At 37.0% G+C, this 20,406-nt stretch overlaps 1 protein-coding gene across 1 annotated transcript; it reads right to left on the bottom strand.

Annotated features, from left to right (window-relative positions):
- Nucleotides 1-7,939: 7,939 nt before the first annotated feature.
- On the bottom strand, nucleotides 7,940-19,423 carry LOC145805250 (uncharacterized). The gene is made up of 5 exons (XM_082900350.1): nucleotides 18,331-19,423; nucleotides 18,099-18,170; nucleotides 15,215-15,451; nucleotides 15,040-15,105; nucleotides 7,940-8,232 (listed from the first exon to the last, which is right to left on the bottom strand). The coding sequence occupies exons 1-5, from the start codon at nucleotides 19,421-19,423 to the stop codon at nucleotides 8,180-8,182; spliced, it is 1,521 nt and encodes a 506-aa protein (XP_082756476.1). The 3' UTR covers nucleotides 7,940-8,179.
- Nucleotides 19,424-20,406: the final 983 nt, after the last annotated feature.

The following is a 20,406-nucleotide window of genomic DNA, read 5'->3' on the forward strand; positions in this document are numbered from 1 at the left end:
CAAGTTGGGTTATGGCTTATTATCCATGGAATTGATTTTGTAAAATGAAGAAAATGTAATTGGTTTTGTGAAAAGGGAAAAGTGTTTTTGGAATAAGTGATGGAACATGTTGACTTAAGAAAATTATGTAGTTGATCTTGAAAATGGTAAATGAAATGTTAACTCTATGTGAGTCTCGGAGAGTAAATTTGAGAATTAAACTATTGTATCATGAGTGTCGAATACACATATTTGGGGGTTTTATCCTTACCTATCGTACTAGTGTCGTTGTTGGGTTTAAGGTTTGCTTGAGAGTTGAGTCTCTTTTATTAGGTGTACTGAATACATGCATCTAGAGGTTTTGTCCTTGGTCATCGGTGGAGGATGACATTGGTGTGTTGAATTGTGATGTATGCGTTACACTTGTGTTGGCTAAACATTATTGAATAGTTTATGTGTATGTATTACACTTGTTATTGATGCTTTGTTGTATTGAGGAATTTGTATATGATAATTGTTTATATACATTGTTTTGTGTGGGAGGAGATAGGGGATGTACTCCACGGTTTAGGGGAAGATAGGGGATGGACCTCTAAACCGAAAACTGTTTGACATTGATACAGCACTACAATGTGTATCATTTGTGAAGTATAGAAGTGTTTTTGTTTGATATTGATACAACACCAAAATGTGTATCATTTGTGAAGTATGGAAGTGTTTTTATCTGAGATTGATACAGTACTAAAATGTGTATCTATTATGAGGTATGAAATGTTTAAAATGAGTTATTATCTCGCTTATCGCTTGGCGTATCCTTAGCTTACTGTGCATATAGCCGGTAGAGCAGAGTTTTAATTGTTACCGTCAGCGTATCTAAGTATGTTATGGGTTGCGGTGGTTACAGTTTTGAAAGGCTGAGCTGCCTCATTTGTGGATTATATACATGTTGATGATTTGTTATTTCCCTTTTATTTAAGGCATGCATGTATTGATATGAATGTATTGGGAACAAACCAAAATGCCATTTTGAGATTTTGGAAAGTGTGAAGGAAAATGGGGTATTTGTGAACATGTTTTAAAAAAAGGTCATTTTGTTGTAAGTACGGAAAGTGGGGGAAGAGTAATGGGCTTGGTGAAGTTGTTTTTCTAAAACTGTTATAGTCATGAAAGTTTGGAAAAATGGGTAATTAAAAGGAAAGAAGGTGAACCGCTTATAGCGTTGAATGAAATGGCTGTTTTCGAAAAAAATTCATACTTATGCATATTTTGTATAAACTGCCACATTACTATTCTAGTATGAGATTGAACATTCATGATCATAGCTATCTGTAAGTTGTTATTGTTGAGGATCATGTTGAGATCTCTACTGGACTATATGTTCATCCCACGTTGTTGAATCTTTTTCAGGTGATAGCCAGGATGTGCTACAAGGTTTTGGATCTTCTTATTTGTTGGCCACAAGGCCTCTTTTGTGTTGGCGGAATGCCATTTATGTAAAAGGGTTATACCCTTCTTCTTGACTTTTAATGATGTAAGCCCAAGGGCAATTTATTTAGTGTTCTCATGTTGTATTTACTTGCATACGAATGAGAGCAATGTTATTCACTTCTACAAGTTAAATATACGAGTTTATTTCCGCATGTTATCTCTGAAATGGAATTAAGTAAATGAAATTGGTAATACTTCGAGTAATAAAAAGTGGGGCGTGACAGTTTTGTTGAGTATATAAACTCTAGCCTACAACACTTGGGTTGGGCCCCAAGGGGCACCCCAAGTTTGTAGAAGGGAGGAGTTATGGACAAAGTGAACCTTAGCCCAAACCACCACGCACGCGCGCCGCCGTCCGGCCGTGCCGAGCACGGGTGTGGGTCGGGTCAGTTCTTGTATTAATTTTTTGGACGAAATTCATTTGAATTTTTTCAAAAAAAAAATTTATTGCCGGAAAAATTAATTTAAAATTTGAATTTGAATTCAAATTTATTGTCCAATAATTGTTGCTTCTATTCTGGTCCGAATTCCATCTATTGAACAGTTAGCAAAACTGCCCAGACAGTTTCGAAATTGTCCAGCAGGGCTACAGTTCGAAACAATGCAGCAGTTACAAACAGATTTGTTTGTATATCAAACTGAATCTGTTCAGTTTAAATATTGCATCCGTTCACTTCCTTGGTACCTGTTCGGGTCAAACATTTTTTGCCTATAAATACCAACATTCCAGCAGTGTTTAAGGGTTCTGAAAATTAGTCTGATAAATTCCTTTTGCTGTCCAGATTTTACTTAGTGCATTTCTCTTCATTCTAGTTTTAGAATAATTTAAAGAGAGTATAGAACACAAGGTTTGGTTCGCCGTACAATTTTGTTTGGTGTGCTACAACAATTTTGTGAAGATCATTGTATCCTGGGAGATAGACGCCACTTAACCGTAAGCACCGTAGCGGGGCGAATCTGTCTTAAGGACAGAGTGTCACACACTCGACTTGGCCTTTGAATTTTCTTTTAATTCGGTTCAACAAAATAAATACTGTAAGTTTTATTTTATTTTGTTTGGATTGTTTCAATTTATTTTATTTACACAGAAGATTGTTCTAACAGCTACCACCTATGGAAGCTAAGGTGTAGAGTAGTGAATCAACACTTGGATTGAGTGTTGAGTCATCTTCCAAGCCTAAGTATAAAAAGAGGATCAATAGGTAGCAACAGGACTCAACGGAATTGGTAGTAAAAGAAGAGAGCCTCGGGAGATTTGGAAAACTTGGAGATAAAGTAAGAATTAATATTAAGGTGAGTTTTATTATAATTTAAGTTACCTTAACTTGTTTTATGTAAATTATGTTTTGCAAATTATATTAATTTTAAACTATATTATTTGTTGAATGAACCCTATTTGCTTAAAAATGGAAACCCATGGGTATAACTATTTATTAAATATGTTTTTGAATAATTATTTTGTAAGTACCACCAAGGGGGTCCCATGCCTTGGGGGACTAAAATAACTATTGGCCCTCTGATTTGTCATTTTGTTGACCCTCTGGTGTAGAGCAAAGTGATGTGTGGAGTTAAGTGCTACACTATTGTGGGAGCTACCTCTAGGGTCCTTACGAGTCACCTCATGGGTCCATTCATCTGTATTGTCATGGATCCACTAACCCTCTGTTATGTTTTTTGTTCTATACTGTGGTTATGATTATTTTGTGGTGGAACGCACTTTTAGCTCATGGAAAAATCGATGGGGGTTTATTAGAGACATGCCTCGGTATGATTTTGCAAATGTGCAAGTTCAGTTGGTAGGTGCATCAATGGTGTTACATAATTATATACGTAGAAATACAGGCAATCCAATAACTATTAACCCCATCTTGAACGAGGAAAAGGCTATGGAAATAGTAAATGCCATACCAGAAGTTGAATATGACGAGGATGGTTTCATAGTTACAGATGAGGACCCACATATGGCATTGGTGCAAGTACGCATACGGGACAAGTTAGTGTACATGCGTAATAATGGAATGTTAGGAAATATATAATAGTCAACCTAATATTTGTAGGCTTGTAACATTGTTAACCCACGAGGAAGAGGCTGTATGTGATTATATTATCCTGTACAATATGTATGTGTTTACATGGGAAATTGAAATTTGAATAGTTTACGTGCCTTAATTTGTAAAATTATTGGGTTGGAGGAGGATAAATTTTGTTACGTCCTTGTAATAATCAAGCAGGATAGCACGATGGGAAACCGCAGTATTATGATTTGACGACTGTAACACAAAAATTAAAAACATTTAAAAATTAAAATGGACACGTAATACATGGTCATCAACTGAATTTTGGGTAAAAGGTAAGACTATGATTTGCACAATTTTTTGTTTAACAACTTGGGTAAAGTAGAGAAAAAGTAATTTTGTAAATTATTTTTTTTAAAAAAATTTAAGAAAAAAAAAATTAAATGTTCCAACAAACAGTTACAATCGTTGACATAAACATTTTGGGATGTTTGCCTTTTTCTTTACAAAAATAAAAAATAAAAAAGCAAAATTATCATTTTCCCTAAAATTAAAAAAAAAACATAAAAAGGCCTGCTCAACAACAAAAAAAATAAAAATAAAAAATAAACCAAATTAATCAATTGACGTGTCAGCCTCAACCCACCCGTCCAGCAGTGGCCAACACATTGGGGAAACAACTTTCACCCCAAGGGCAGTTGGGTAATTTCACATGTGGACACCTCACCAAAAAGCCAAAAGCCTATCCCAGACTAGGCTTTTTAGCCCCAGGTTGAAATAACCAAAAAGACAACCCACTTCCCAAACGAACACACACACACACACACATATATATATATATATATTGATTGGGAAACATTATAAATAAAATAAATAAAAATAAAAAAGGAGAGAAAAAAATAATGGCATTTTTTGGTAAATTTGAAGATGTATAAAGGGCATTTTCGGCCTAAAAGTAGACATACTCTCTATATAGGCGTGTGACTCCCACAACCCGTTATCTTAGACAGAAAAACTAACGGTACATTTTGGTCCATAAATTACGTGGGGGTTACGTGTGATTTTCGAATGTCAGGGGTAATCAGCACTTGACTCAAACCACAGGGGTAAAGTGAAGTTTGCCCAAAATAAAAATAAAAACATGGATGATTGGATATCTCACAACTACAAAGAACATATCACAAATCCAAAAGAAATCAAACAAACAAGCAAACACGGTCAATCAGAGCAACAAAAAATCAAAACAAGTGCTAATTAAAAGAAAGAGATAGAATGAGAGAGAAACTCACCAGGCTGGAGAACCACTGTGGTCAATGCCGACGGAGATCACTGCCGCTAGAATCGTGGCCGTCGCTGCTGCAGAAATGAAAACGCTAGCTATTATTTACAGGGTATGTCAAAATATACGGAGAAATGGTACAGTTACCCAACCCTGAGAGTCCGACCCGACCTGACCAATGAGTAGGGCAATGGGAAAACCGGGGGGAATTTAATTCCCATCCCCTAATGGCTTCGATTTTTAACTGACTCGACATGAGCCCCTTTTTTCACAACCAAATACACATTTAATTAATTAATTAAGAAGCTAATTTTAAAGTAATGGAATTTATAATTTTCAAACAATCAAATAAGTTATTAGTAATTGAAGAAAAAAAATATAATACAACTCAAAAAAAATGTGCTACTGGTTTTGAAAGGGCAAAAAAAAAAAAATCAAAAATCAGATAAATAGAATCACTACAACTAAATTTCAATGAACCCAATCAAGACTCAAAGAATACATTCATTCTATAATTGAAGCATCAATTCCTACAATAACCAGTATACTTTTACCCTCATTCATTCTAGTGCCTTGAGATCGTTCGAATTGCATGTCAGGTTTTGGGAATTCAAAACTTGAACTCGTGAAGAGAACACAAGAGGGAAAGTAAAGATTACCCACAGCTTCAACACACCCATCTTAGAGAAACAATTACTATGTGCTAGAGAGAGAGAGAGAGAGAAAAAAAAAAAGAGAGAGAGAGAGAGTCTCACCTAGTCGAAACCCTGGTTAGAGCCGACGGAGAGAACAGCCGTTGGAGATCACCGTTGCCGGAGGAGTGAGAGAGAGAATACAAAACCCTAAGGCCCCGTTTGTTTTGGGAGATAGAGAAGAAATTGGGTTTGAGATAGAGGTGGACCCACTAATGTTGTGTTTGTTTTGGGAGATGGAGAGAGGATTGAGATGGGCCTCTGGATTAGAATGGAGGTTGGTGAAGGGATTGAGATGGAGGTGGGAGAGTTGGTATTAGAAGTTAGTCCTCTGGCTTATTAATTAGTTTTTTTTTTTTTTTTTTTTTTTAACATGTTGAGCTTTTTTTTTTTTTTGAACATTAATGTTTAATATTTTTGTATTTTTTGTTAAGTAAAAATCATAGTTTTATTTGCTTTAATATTTTATATTTCTTTTATAGGGTAATAATTTAACAATTCCCACACTAACAACTATAATAAAAACAAACACAATTATACTTAATCCCCTCACTATCAATCTCCTCCACTCTACTTCTGAAAACAAACGGGTCCTAACTGTTTGTCAAAGAGAGAAAGAGAGAGTGTAATAGAAAACAAAATCACAACTAACTGTGGGATTTTTTTTTTTTCTTAAACTAACTAAGGGGTTGTTTGGACTCCCTTATTTTAACTCATCTTTTTATTTGCATTTTATTTTATTTGGTCACATCACTTTTTTCGTTTGGCAATTTTGGTAGGGGCTAAATTAGTCACTAAAATGCAAAATAGGCTTATAATTATTTTACTTTTTATTTTACAAAAATTAAAAAAGTCAATCAAAATGAACTTTTTAGTCTCAAACTAAAATAAATAACAAGTCAACTAAAAAAGTCAATTGCTAAACGAAAACTCTACCACTTTACACATTTTTTATGAAAAATAAAAAATATATATATACTTATTTAGATAATCTGAAGGGTTCTCTAATTTTATTCATTCGGGGGCAAAAGTAGCCTTGAACACTGGCTGCTAATTGTTGATAAGTTAATGCAGTTTCTATTTTCTAAAAAATAAATAGATTTCTCACAAATTGATATAACTAATTTTTACCATAACCCATCAAATAAATAAAAAAAAAATTACCAAAAAAAATCATGACTTTCTCTTAGGGTGATCACTGATAGGGTTGGATCGGGTGACATTCCATCCGTTATCTATCCAAAATTAGATGGATTAAAAAAAATTAATCTACATCCATCCATCGGTTAGGCGGATGGAGATTGAATGAGCCATGCGAGTTGGCAAATGGATAAGATCAGTTTAGTGGTTTGGATATTTTTTTAAATTAAAATTTATAACTTTTATAATCTTCAATAATTAGCAATTTGAAAAAATATGTATTATTTGTCTATGATAGGCCATGACACCACGCATGTATATTTTTAAGGTATTGTTTTCTATTTTAACAAAAATATATATTTTATTATTTCTATTCTATGTTGTTACTTGTTAGTAATTTCTTCTTCTTCTTCTTTTTGTTTATTTATTTTTATTTTTTGACTTCATCTACTAGCAGATCAAGTTCATGTAGGTGCAAGATAGTTGATCTGCCATCCGAACCTTATCAGCGAATTTTGAAATATTTCATCCACATTCATCCCTAAAAAACAAGTATCCATCTAAAATTAATCGGATTGAATCAATTCAGACGAGTTAGACAAACCAGATGGATCTATAATCACCCCTACTGTCTCTTGTATACACCCATTTAAGGATAATTGAGACTGCAAGAATTTTGTCTATACATTTTTGTAATCAACTTTTTCAAATTTACAAAATTTTAAAATCAAAAATAAAAACCGAATGAATTTTTATTTACAATTTTTAAGAATTCTATAAATGCAAATAAAAAATTATAAAAATAAATATTACCAAATAAACAGTTAACATTTGATTATATCCACGATCTTGAATAAATAAATAAAGACATTTGTTAGCTCAAATCTAATAAGAGCTGATTTAAGACGGATGTAGGGTGGATATTGTCACACCAAGACATGCTCATGGTTTATTCCAAATATATTTTAATAATTCAAATCGTTTACGTAAAATCATGTGGTCTTATTATAAGCTATTACTTGACAAATTTTATAATATGAACGATTTGAATTATCAAAATAGATTGGAGTCACACCACGGACTTCATAGCACCAACACCCCACTTCGGTTAGACAAAATAAACAGGGAAGGGGGAAGCTTCTAGAAATTTCCTCATCCTCTTTTGTTGATTTCAGTGAAGGCTCAGTGACGGAATTCTCAATTTATTGTGGCACAAATGTAAAAATCCACATAACAGGACGACCTAGATCTTTTTGTGGCAATACCACATATGGCCTGGACTAGGGAAAAATTGAATGGATGACGAGGCTCTATTTTTTATGCTTTTTGAGTAATAGCACAGCTACAACACAAGAAAACATCCTTTTTACTGCAAAATAAAAGCTAATTTTTTGAGTTGGCTATCGGAATTCATTCTACAAAAAAAAAAAGAAAGAAAAGGGAATGTTATTGAGAGGGAAGAATAGAAATAAGTCAGAAATTTCCACATCTAGGGTAGAGCACTAGAGATGCTTTCAATTCCCCCAAGAAGTTGCAATGGCAACAGCTTCAACTTCGGCTGATCAGACGGTGAGCAACTCCTTACTCTAGTGGTGTGGCTCCTCCACACTCTTACTCGCTGAATGACCTCCCATCGCACCTAGTAGAAGCAAAATATATCAGAGCCCCACAAGTAAGGCAATACAATTGAGGGCAAATTACTCACAAAAGACTACAAACGCACGGAATATATATATATATATATATATTTAAATGTCTTAAATTTTAAAAACCTAAGGACCTCAACTTGAAAGCATCTTTTGTTAAGATCCCCACTAACTATAAACTTCTCCCAGAGGATTGATTATTAATTTCCCATTTATTAATTAATGCCACTATACATAATAAATATATATAATAAAAAAAGAGGAGGTAAAAATAACAAGTACATGAATCTTCAAGTCATCTATAACATATATGAATTTAAATAATGATAATAATAATAATAAATTCTAAAATGAACATAAATCAAGCTAAAGCTCATGTTCTCAAACTCGTAATTGTGGTCTTATAGGACTTGTCGAGAAAATCATTTCATACCAAAAAACAAAACATATTGATCAGGTATCAATAATCACAATCAAATCATATTTGTCACTAAAAAAATAAGCAATTTATTCTCAAAATTATATCTGCTGTTCATTTTTTTTATGACAAATGCGAACCGATCATGTTATTTCCAATGTCCTGACATTTTCATGGATGATTTACCTATCAAGCCCTGCAATGTGAACTGTTTGGATAGACCCAAAATAAATGTTTCTATTGCAACTGTTCAGTTTATTGACCATAAACCAAATATCTAGCACAAGATTGCCTCTAAAGTGCGATGGTAAAGGAAACGCATTTACCCTGCCTTAGCAAAATATGTCAGCAATGAATGTCTTCATTCTGGGAAATTAAGACTCACTCCATAAACAACCTCATCCACAAAAATTGCAACATAACAATCAGGCATTCAAACTTTTCACATCACAGACCCTCTCCTTTTTGCAAAGAATTAAATAGAAACTTTGGCAAGTCCGTGTCGTGTCCATGTCGGAGGACACTCCACGGACACTTCCCAACAAGTGTCCAACACTCATCAAAATGTGCCCTATTTTTTTTTTATTTAAAAAAAAAAAATTTGAACCCGTACGCTTTTCGGCAACTTGGAGGACACGTGTGCATCACTTAAACACACATGTCAATCAATTAGACAAACATAAAACTAAACATACAATAACAAAAGAAAATTAATACACGTTTATAGCAATTAGTATTAAACTGCATCTTTTTATTATCTTTCAATGGTGTATTCATGTATGACATGTAACAAATATATAATACATTTTGTACATCTTTCTTACGTGTCGTGTCCTACATGTTTTGAAAATTGATGTGTCGATGTATCGTATCTATGTCGTGTCACGTCGCGTGTCTGTATCCATGCTTCTTAGGTCTTTTGCGTGTAGACGTGTGTTGATCAAACATGTCCTTGTAAACGCGCCCGTGGGCCTCACGCTACAGTTCGGACTCGATTTGTGTCACGGTTCTTAATCTGAACCAAAGAGTCCAAATCTGGCAAATCATTTTGAGAAACAGATTTTTGAAAAAGTAGTGCCAAACATGGACTGCTTTGCCAGATACAGAGTCGCCACCTAAATATTTTTTATGGGAGAATTTAGGAAACCCTGACTCGGTGCCGAAGGCCACATGTCCGTCATCACCGGAGTTGTCTCGGCTCGGGAGCTTGGGTACGATCGGGGAAGGTCAGCTATGCACACCCCCTTTCGCCCAGTCCGAAGACCGGCCTCTACTAACTGTGATATCTGTTTTTGAAAACTTTATGTGTTCTTAAACCAATTGTTAGCCTAGAATTACTATGTTATGCACGCAGCAAACAAGTATAGACCAAATCGCCCAAATTGGAACAAAACATTTCATGTTTGTTTTGAAAATGGTTTGCTACTCGCAAGTAGACTAAAATGCAGATTTTGCCACTCTCAAGTGGGCTTTTAGAAAAGATGATTTTGCCACTATCTAGTGGGCTTAAAACTCACAGTTTTAATGCATTATTCCAATTTAGGTAATTCAACCGCCATCCACAGGCATTCAAGCAGTTATATCACATAAGCAGCTAGCCTCATGGTAATCATACTGTCATGGCAACACTCACACGCATGCGATATGCTAAAGCATAAAAGCTTACCTAGTACTCCGAGCCAAAACAGAAACTAGTCAGTAATCATATGCATGATCCTAGTTCATGTTAAAAATGGCTAATGCAACACATGCAAAGATGCAATCTAAACAGGCTCGGTTAACCCTAAAATGGCATATGAAATGCTACAAGTAACATGTATTCAATTTGGAATTGAAAAGTACAATGTAGTTTGTATGATGTACCGAGCCCGGTGCATGTCAACAAATGCATGAATGCACGCATGCATAGCATAAGGTATGCTAAAATAAATGCGCCCTAACCTACCATCATAAGCAGGTAAATAAAAGGGAAGAAAGAAGTGGAGGTTGGAAGACATGCACACCACGCACTCACATTTATTACAGACACGCCCTCACTCGGAGGGACCAAAATAATAATACAAATTAATTAACTACGCAAGCTAATTAAATATTACAAATTGCTTAATTAATTAACAAATTAACTAAACTAAAGAAAAACAGTAAACCGCCTCGGGGCAAGGGCCAGATGCAACACATGCTCGGGACTGGCTCGGAATCGCACTGCCATGCATAGTTTGCCTCTGTTTTCCCTGCTCTGCTCCTCTGAAAACTGCCAAAGTCTCAGGGATGCCTCTCACGACACTGGGGGATATCATCGGCTGAGCAGAATTTCCACCGGCAGTAGCATTTAGTCACCGGCACAAAATAGATCCACCGGCCATCGATTGACTGCCGGTCGGCACTAAATACTGCCGGCCGGCAATAAATTCCTGCAGAACCTGCAACTCACAGCAGCAGAGGGCAAAATCTTGCATGGCAATGCAATTCAAGCAATTTATGCACCTATCACATTCCTTATCATGTTAATGACTCAAAGGAGGATGTGCCCCGATTCTCGGACCACCAATCACGCATTTCCATGCATGATGGCCCAGAGAATCAAGTGTGCAACTTCAATTTCAAAATGCATGCAAACCAAATAAACACACGAGGGGGGCCTAACCTCTATCATACTCATCTCAAGAGGCAAGGTGATGCATGCAAGATGCAATGCAACTTAGGCATACGAGCTAAGGATGCAACATGCCGATACAAGCAAACATGCAAGGTGAGCATGCAAATAAGCAAAGGATGGTCTTAAACATAAATTAGGCAGCTCTAGTTAGGCCCAAAACAGTGGCTAAAATGCTGAGTGCATGGAGGCAAATGACATGCAAACATGCATAGATACATGGTCCAAGACTTAAGCGTAATGAAGCAACTTTTCGACGCATTTGAAAGGCACAAACATGGACAATTTGCATGCAAATTTCAGAGGCAATAGGTGATGCAAAACAGCCCCGAAACATAACGAAACGACACTCAACGCATGGAATAAATCCCGAAGTGCAAGATTAGGCACATGAAATGGCTTACAGCTATACAAAGCATGCACAATATGGACATAGAGCATGAAGACAGAAGCAAGACAGCTCTGAGACAAGCATTTTTACAATTTATGACATGGCCAAACAGCAAGCAAAGATAGGGCAACAACGGCATGCAAAAATGGCCCTAAACATGAGATTATGAAGCAACTCACAGCTGCTAACTCCAAATAGGTTAGGGCCCTTCAACAACATTGAAGAGGGGCCAAAAATAAGCATATTTACAGAACTGTAAAAACTCCAAAACAGTATACAAACATGCTAGAAATGCGATGCAAAATGAGGCTCAAAAGAGGCTATAACATGAGGTATACAAAATATTCATCAAACAGCCAAAGACCCTTGATGAAACATGTTAAGAAGGTCAAAATAAGACTATTTATAGGCCTGTAAAAAGACCAAAAACAGAAACATGATAGGCTGCCAAAGCATGCAAAAATGGGGACCAAAAAGAGGATATAACATGAAGTGGCACATGGAGGTCCCAAACAGTAATGAGCCCTTCTTCAATGTTGAAGAGGGTCTCAAAATAAGCCTATTTACAGTTTACATCATGCTCCAAAACAGATCACACGCAAGCCAAAAATTCTATGCAAGATTATGGCATTCAAGGAGGATATTGAAGCAAGTGCAAGATGGGGGGCTCAAAAAGTGTTGAGCCCTTAAGCAAAAGTGAAAAAGAGCTCAAAACAAGGCCACTCTCAGTTAGGGCCGGAGCTCAAAACAGTAAGCATGTATGGCTTACAAATGGTGCAAGAAATGGACCAAAAAGGGGGAAATGCTACTCACCCTTGAAGACCAATGCTTTTGTTGCTTCTTGGACCAAATTTGATGATTCTAAGCTGCTGGAATTCCTCCCTTTTCTGCTGGAATGGAAGTGGTGGAATGATGCTATAGGGTGTAGTGCAAATAGGCCAAGAACAAGGCCCTTTTGGACCCTCAAAACCAACACAAATGTAGAGAGAGGGAGAGATATATAGAGAGAGTGATATATATCTCTTCTATATCAGATTTTTCTAACCTCCTAAAGGGGAGGAGAGGCTCTCTTTATATAGAGAAACCAAAGGGGCAAAGCTTCTCTTAGAAGCTTTGACCAAAAAGGCCAAGCTTCTCTTAGAAGCTTGGAGCAAAAGGGCCAAGCTTCTTGGAGAAGCTAGGCAAAGGGGTCAAGAAGTTCAAGCTTCTTGGAGAAGCTAAACAAAAAGGTTCAAAAGGGTCAAGCTTCTTGGAGAAGGTTTAAAAGGGTCAAAAGGTTCAAGCTTCTTGGAGAAGCTAGAAAAGGTCAAAAGGTTCAAGCTTCTTGGAGAAGCTAAAAAAAGATCAAGCTTCTTGGAGAAGCCAAAAGGGGTCAAGCTTCTTGGAGAAGCTAAAAAAAGGTTCAAGAGGGTCAAGCTCCCTCAAGAAAAGGTCTCGGCCAGGACAAGTGGCCGACTGATCTAAAACAGTGGCCGGAAGGCCAAACACAATGCCGACCGGCAACAAAAGGTGCCGACCGGCAGAAAAGATTGCCGATGGCAGTAAAAACCAGCCGGTGGCCTCTAGCCACTACCGGTGGTGGGTGGGGATGGTCTACAAGCCCTACCCTGCCTCTCAAAGGCAAGATGCAAGTGTTTGGTGCAAAACCAGACACTAAACGGTCGAGTTCGGAGATCCTGAGGCAAGGCGCGTAGCCGAGGCCTCCGGGAACTCCAAATGAACACAAACATGGATGATCATCGAGTGTTCAAACGGTGACGTCCAAGTCTTGAGGGCGGTCAAAAATGGGGTGTCTACAGTCCTCTCAGCCATTCCTAAGTATCTGTTGCCAGCTTTCACGGCTCCTAAATATTTCATTTCACAAGTAAAGAGTGTATTAACTATGTCCTTGTGGGATATTAAAGAGGGTAGAGGGTCGTATAATACAACTTGTATTTGGTGTTTAGGATTATGGGTTCTTCAATCAAGCTCTGTTTGCCAAACATGTGTTGCGAATTATTTCATTTCCAACTTTGTTCGTCTTTGGTAAAGTGTTTTCTGCTAAGTACTGTGCAATAAAAACTTTCTAGAGCTTAAACCGAAATCAGGTTATACTCTAGGCTAGCATAGGATTCTGTGGGGAAAGGAACTGCCAAAAGGGATCGAAGATGGGCTGTGGGAATAGGGTAGAACAGGAACAATGGATCCCAATCTTGCAGAATCCGTACTGCAGAATGGGCAAAGGGAAAATTAATTCAATCTTACATGTCTCACACCTCATAGATTGCGAGTCCAGGACTTGGAGGAACCCCTGGTTCGTACTCTATTCCAAATCAAAGTGACATCTAGAAAAATTTGTGGGGGTTCCAAAATGGGCCCTCTTTCTCTGGAAACTCCTTCACTGCACTATACCTGTTAAATCTATTCTTACTAATAGAGGCATGGAAAAGAATAAGAATTGTCCTAGATGTGGAAGGAGGAGGGAAACGATGGATTGTTTTGAATGCATCCATTTCAAGTGGGTATGAAAGGGATTAGTGCTGGGCTTAGACTTTGAGCAAGGTCAGGCTGTAAACTTTTGAGGAATGGTTTAGAAGTTGGCTATGGCTGGCACCAGATAGGGATGCAATTATTTTTATTATTATTTAACTCAATATCTGGCCATCTTGGCCGGAAAAAAATGCCATCTTGGCCAAACAAAGTGCCGACCGGCACAAAAAAGTGCTGACCGGCAACAAATAGTGCCGACCGGCAAACTAAATTGCCGGTGGCAGCAAAAACCAGCCGGTGGCATCTAGCCACTGCCGGTGATGGGTGGGGATGGTCTACAAGCCCCACCCTGCCTCTCAAAGGCAAGATGCAAGTGTTTGGTGCAAAACCAGACACTAAACGGTCGAGTTCGGGGATCCTGAGGCGGGGCGCGCAAGCCGAGACCTCCGGGAACTCCAAACGAACACAAACATGGATAATCACCGAGTGTTCAAACGGTGACGTCCAAGTCTTGAGGACGGTCAAAAATGGGGTGTCTACAGTTACCCTCTCCCATCCCCAGACTGGAACAGATTCACCCTTGCTCACCCCAAACCTGACTCTATCCTATTCATGGCCCCACACAAGTCACATTAGGGTCAGGTGGGCTGCAGTTTTTGCCATCCTAGGAAAGACGCTTCTTTTTTCTTCTTTAAGTGGCATTTTCAAGTGCCATTAAAAATAAAACTGTAAACAATTTTAATTCCATAAATCTATTTATTATTAATTTCTGATGCTAACAACAACACGACTTTGATAAATACGACAGGAAAAGAAAAAAAAATGTATCACTAACATAAAGAAAATGCAAACTTTAGAAGAGTCCTCACATTTAGCGGTGCATCCATACAGACATCCTTCAACCCGAATGAAGTCATTGTACTTGACCACTGTATCTAACGAGCAAAAAAAAAAAAACGTCTTGTCATCAAAAAGTTAAATAAGCCAACAATCCAAAAGTCAAATGTAAATTTAAATAAAATCAAATAAAGAAGATGTGTTTACCACGTAGACCGATGAATGTAGAAGGGGCATGAAAGTTGTAGAACGACCATACAGGAATTCCAGTTGGATCGAACTCGATATGCTGGAGATGAGGAAAACATTTCGCAGCCACTTGACAAATCCCGCGCTGACTATAGAGATGAATAAGGCCATCGTCGTTCAGACGACAAACGATTGATCTCACTCTGTCCAAGAACATGTTTGCTTTCGGGTGAGCAAGCATGTCTTCAGTTATAGCTAAAACAACAAAGTTCAATAAATAAATAAATAAAATAAAATAAAATTTGTCAACTGTGGGTCTTTAGGGCAATTTGATTCACAATACTCTCATGCACAATGAGTCTTAACGTGACATTTCTATAAATAACATTTATCCAGATTATTGTAACAAACAATATATCTACAAGTATATACTTAAAATAATTTCAATTATAAAAAAATTATAACTTCTTTAGGGCAATTTGATTCACAATACTCCCATGCACAAAACGTCTTATCATGGCATTTCTTTAAATAACATTTATCTAAATTGTTGTAACAAACAATGTATCTACTGGTGAATAAAATTGAACTTAAAAAATAAAATGATATTATACAAACTATATTCTTATAAATTTTTTATCAAAATAATATGGTGGTGGGATTTTGATAAATAAATATTATTTTTATAAATTTTTTATTTTGAATTAATAAATGTTAATGTAGTCGCTTATTTTGTATACAAATGATATATATTCTTGATGTTTGTATTATTATTATTATTACTCTATCCTTGGTAACAATTTGAGAAATATATATATACATTAAAAACTATGTTGCACGGACACGAACACGCGACACGACACGGACACGCAAAAACGCAAATTTTTAAAAAATAAGGGACACAACACGCTAGGGACACGTTTAATATACATAATTAATTTTATTTATATATTATATGTAAAATTAAAAAATATATACTATTTGTATTCATTTTTATTTATTTATTTAATTTATTATATGTAAAATTAAAAAATAAATATATTATTTATATTTATTTATATTATTTAAGACCAAAAGAAATGTTAGGGGTTATATTATTTATTATTAGTATATAATTTATTATTAGTATATAAATATAAATATATATATATATATATGTATATATATTGTTAGTATATAACGTATATAGCTATCGATGGTTTAGCGCGCGAGAGAGAGAGAGAGAGAGAGAGAGCAGAGAGGGTCAAACGATGCGCAGAGAGGGAGACGAGGTCGATGGTCGATCGATGGTCAAACGAGGGTCAAACGAGGGCGATCGATGGTCGATTGAGGCGCAGAGAGGGAGGCGAGGAAGACGAACAGGTTAGGGTTTCTTCTCTGTCCTCAATCTGTCTCTCTCTTCCCTCGACCTATCTCCCTCTCTCTCTCTTCCCTCGATTTGTCTCTGTCTCTGGCTCTCTCTCTTTCTCCTCTCCAACAGTTCTAGGGCTTCTTCGATCCACCCACCTGCGTGTCTGAATCGTGTCCTCGCGTGTCCAACCTCGTGTCCGACTCTGAAAAATTCTGAAAAAAGGAGGACACCCAGGGGAGAGTGTCGGACACGTGTCAACAGCGTGTCGTACGCGTGTCCGACACTAATACGCAAGCCTCAGGGACGTGTCCGTGCTTCATAGATTAAAAATATAATAAATATGAATAATATCATAGATCAATTCCCTTTTTTATTTGGGAGTATTGAATACATCCATAATTCTGAGTTTCATGTTACTCCTCCCAAGAGACGATTACATAGCTACATCTAAACTCTAGGTCAATTTTTACTAGGATTTGGACTCTAATTCACCAAGAATCCCCAATTAAAATTCACCAAGGGTATGCCATGACCCAATATAAAATCATTGGCAATCCAGAACCTTTCCTCTTCCCAACCATTTCGGGTTAAGAAGATGTGAAAGCACGTTTATCTCCAGTTTATCTCTATAAGGAATGGTGCGGATGCATATACATATAGTATACCAACAGGTGGCCCTACAAACGCTTTACACACAATCATTTCCATTTCGGGTTAAGAAGATGTGAAAGTGTGTTTATCTCTAGTTTGGGTCTGGGGTTGAATCATTTTTTTTAATATGTTCTTTCAATGCAAAGGGCGTAGAAAAAAAAAATTGCGATTTGAATAAAAAACTCATGTAAGGTAATATTAAAAAGTAATATATAAAACCATCCTAAAGTCTACAGCGGCTATCAATATTAAAAAGTAACATATAAAAGTTTTTCTATGTATGAACATATTTATATTGTTAAAAAATTCACAAGAAAAATGGATTTTACAGTCCTTTTGGATGGGGTGGTTTGACGAGAAATGAATCTCTCTTGGCTACTTACGAGGACAGAAATGGGAAGAAATGAAGAGAAAAAGATTTCTCTGAAAACCCATTTTTTTGAATCTCTCAAAAAGGGGAGTGATTGGGAGAGAAGAAATCAGCTCATTACTAATATTTGATAAAACCAATTGCCCATCTAAATATGGAAGAAATAAAAAAGAGTGATACCCATGTTGAAAATGACATAATAAACAAATCATCAGTTGAAGCAACCTGAAGGCCATGCTGAAAACAACCTTCTACAAAAAACTGACAATCCCAAGTAGAAAAAACTCAAAAGAAAAGATACCTAACTTTATGTCAATTCAAACACTAGAGATGCCATTGCACAAGGTATCGAATTATGTAAGAAGTACAATGGTTGAACTATTATCGAGTAAGAAAATTTCTTTTTGAATGATACTCATTGAAATTCTGTTTTCAATATTATTTTATACACTTAAAATAATTTCAATTAAATTATCAAATAATTATAATTTATAAGAACCATAATCCTGTGCATGTGCAGCTTGTTTTACCTAAAGGATCCGCTTGCAACTGCTTCACAGCATTGAACAGGGAAGCAAAAAGTACGTCATTCGAGGGTAAATCTGTCAGAAAGAACAATATATTCATCTTAGATACACCACTATAACATAACATATGCCATCACAATTTGAGTTACCTAAAAACTATCTCAAGGAAACAGGGTTATATTATATGGGGAGAACATATACATACACACACGTAAACTGCAAAGTTTGAGGTTACCTTGGGGAGTGAAACTGGGAATGGACAAGGAAATTCTCGGCAGTTGATAGGGAATGATAAAGCCAAGGCAATTCTCTCCTCCTCCATATTCTTTAGTGATTCTAAAAAGCTCTTGAAGCACACCATCAATGAGGCTATATGAAAAAATCCTCCTTTTCAACCTCAGGTATAGGATAGGGGTCTCCATTTTGTGGAACTCTAAAACGCAACCCAAGAAGAGAGATTCGGGTAAATTCCCAACATTAATGATACTGGTATGAGACCATGTACCGCAGTTGAGAGCCCAGAGTGACAACTGAGAATGACCCGTAACTCGAATGTATATTAGGTCGTCTCTGGATACCCCCAAATAACGGCAACTACAATAACCGTTGGAATATAACCCAGCATCCCTCATTATCTTAACACATATGCATAACCCATCGTTATCTAAGTATTTCTCATCGCCCGGTATGTCAATCAAGGAGAATGAAATGGTATTGGCGCGAACATCAAAGTAGACGACACCCGAAGGTTCCAACAACCAATGCAAAGCCCCTCTACAGAAGGTGGACCGACCAGATAGTGTATAGTCGTCTCTGACATAGGAGGGGACCCTGTGATAGGTTGTCCTCCAATATGAGCGAAGTGAATAATAAGAAAAAACCCGAAACTTACGAGCTCCAGTATCTGCAATGTCGACGATTGTGAAACAGGGATGGGTAGAATAAGGATCAAAAGCAAATCCAAATACCATATACCGTGTGGCAAAGGTTTCGTAATTGTAAGAGAATCGGACAGAGACTTTATCACCGGTCGTAGGATAATAAACCTCATAGCAAGGGACAGGCATTGAAGAGTAGAGGAGGAGTAGGCCACTGGAAGAGTTAATGACTAGCAGGGTGTTATCTGATGCTCCAATATGGGCCTGAAAACCGGTTCGCAGGCGATTGCCTGTGGAAATCGAAATCGAACTCGAACTCTTATCATTGGGATTGGGACTGGGATTGGATGGGATCGCTCTGAAAATGAACTTGTTGTAGTTTGTCTGGTAGAAAAACCCTAAAACTATAGCGATCCCGGGTTTACCCTTGTTGTACAGTGATCCGGACATGTGTCCGTGGATGTTGGTTGTTGTTTATTATCTAGTTTGCATCCTCTTTACTTTGTATATTGAGTTATAAGATGTGTTGGGCAGGTTTGTTACAGGTTGGTTGTGTTTGGGAGCCTAGTGTTGCTGCCCAGATTTTTGGTCCTTCGCTCGAGCGAGGAGTTTGTCGCTCGAGCGAGAGTAGTGTTGCGTTTGGTTCTGGACCTGAGAGTTGCCTTTCTTGGCTCGAGCGAGCTTCCTTCGCTCGAGCGGTCTGGGTTTTTCTTCGCTCGATCGAGAACTTCTTGGCTCGAGCGAGAGTTTTCTGTGTCTGGTCGCTCGAGCGAGCATGTTTTATATCAGCGGACAGTAGCGATTTTAAACATCACTTTTTCACTTTCTTTTTGATCCAAAACCTAAATCCGAGCCTCTCTCTCTCTAAACTTACTCTCTTTCTAAGATTTGATCTCCCTAGAGTGTGAATCTAGCTTAGAGCCTTTGTTAAAAAGATAAAGGGTGTTGAGAGCTTCGATTTAATCTGAAAAAGTTTGGATTTGGAGCAAGTTGATCTTCGAGTCTTCGTCTCCTTTTTGGCTAAAACTTCAAGGTAGGGATGTCCTACTCCTCTCTATGGATTTTGTCTTTAAATTTTGGTATTTTGAGATGTTGGGTTTGGTTTGGTAATTTTGTGAAAGTTTGGGGCTTTTGTGTAATTTTACAAAAGTTGGGGTTTTATTCATAATAAACCTGGATGCATGTTTGGCATAGAGAAATTGAATGAATGTTAAATCATTGATGAAAATGGGACCTAAGGGTTGAAATGATAATTATGGATAATGACCTAATTACATTATTGATTAATTAGGATAATTAATTGGGAGAAATGAGGAAATGAAATGTTGATTGAATATCCATTTGTGCATTTATTTTCTGTTTAGAAATAACTGCTTTGGGCTATCGGTGGAGGATAGTCGTGATTGTTGTAGACAATGCATGATGATTAGGTA

The sequence above is a fragment of the Camellia sinensis genome, chromosome 13 (assembly GCF_055761805.1).
Source record: "Camellia sinensis isolate YWXY chromosome 13, ASM5576180v1, whole genome shotgun sequence".
NCBI classification, from domain to species: Eukaryota; Viridiplantae; Streptophyta; class Magnoliopsida; order Ericales; family Theaceae; genus Camellia; species Camellia sinensis.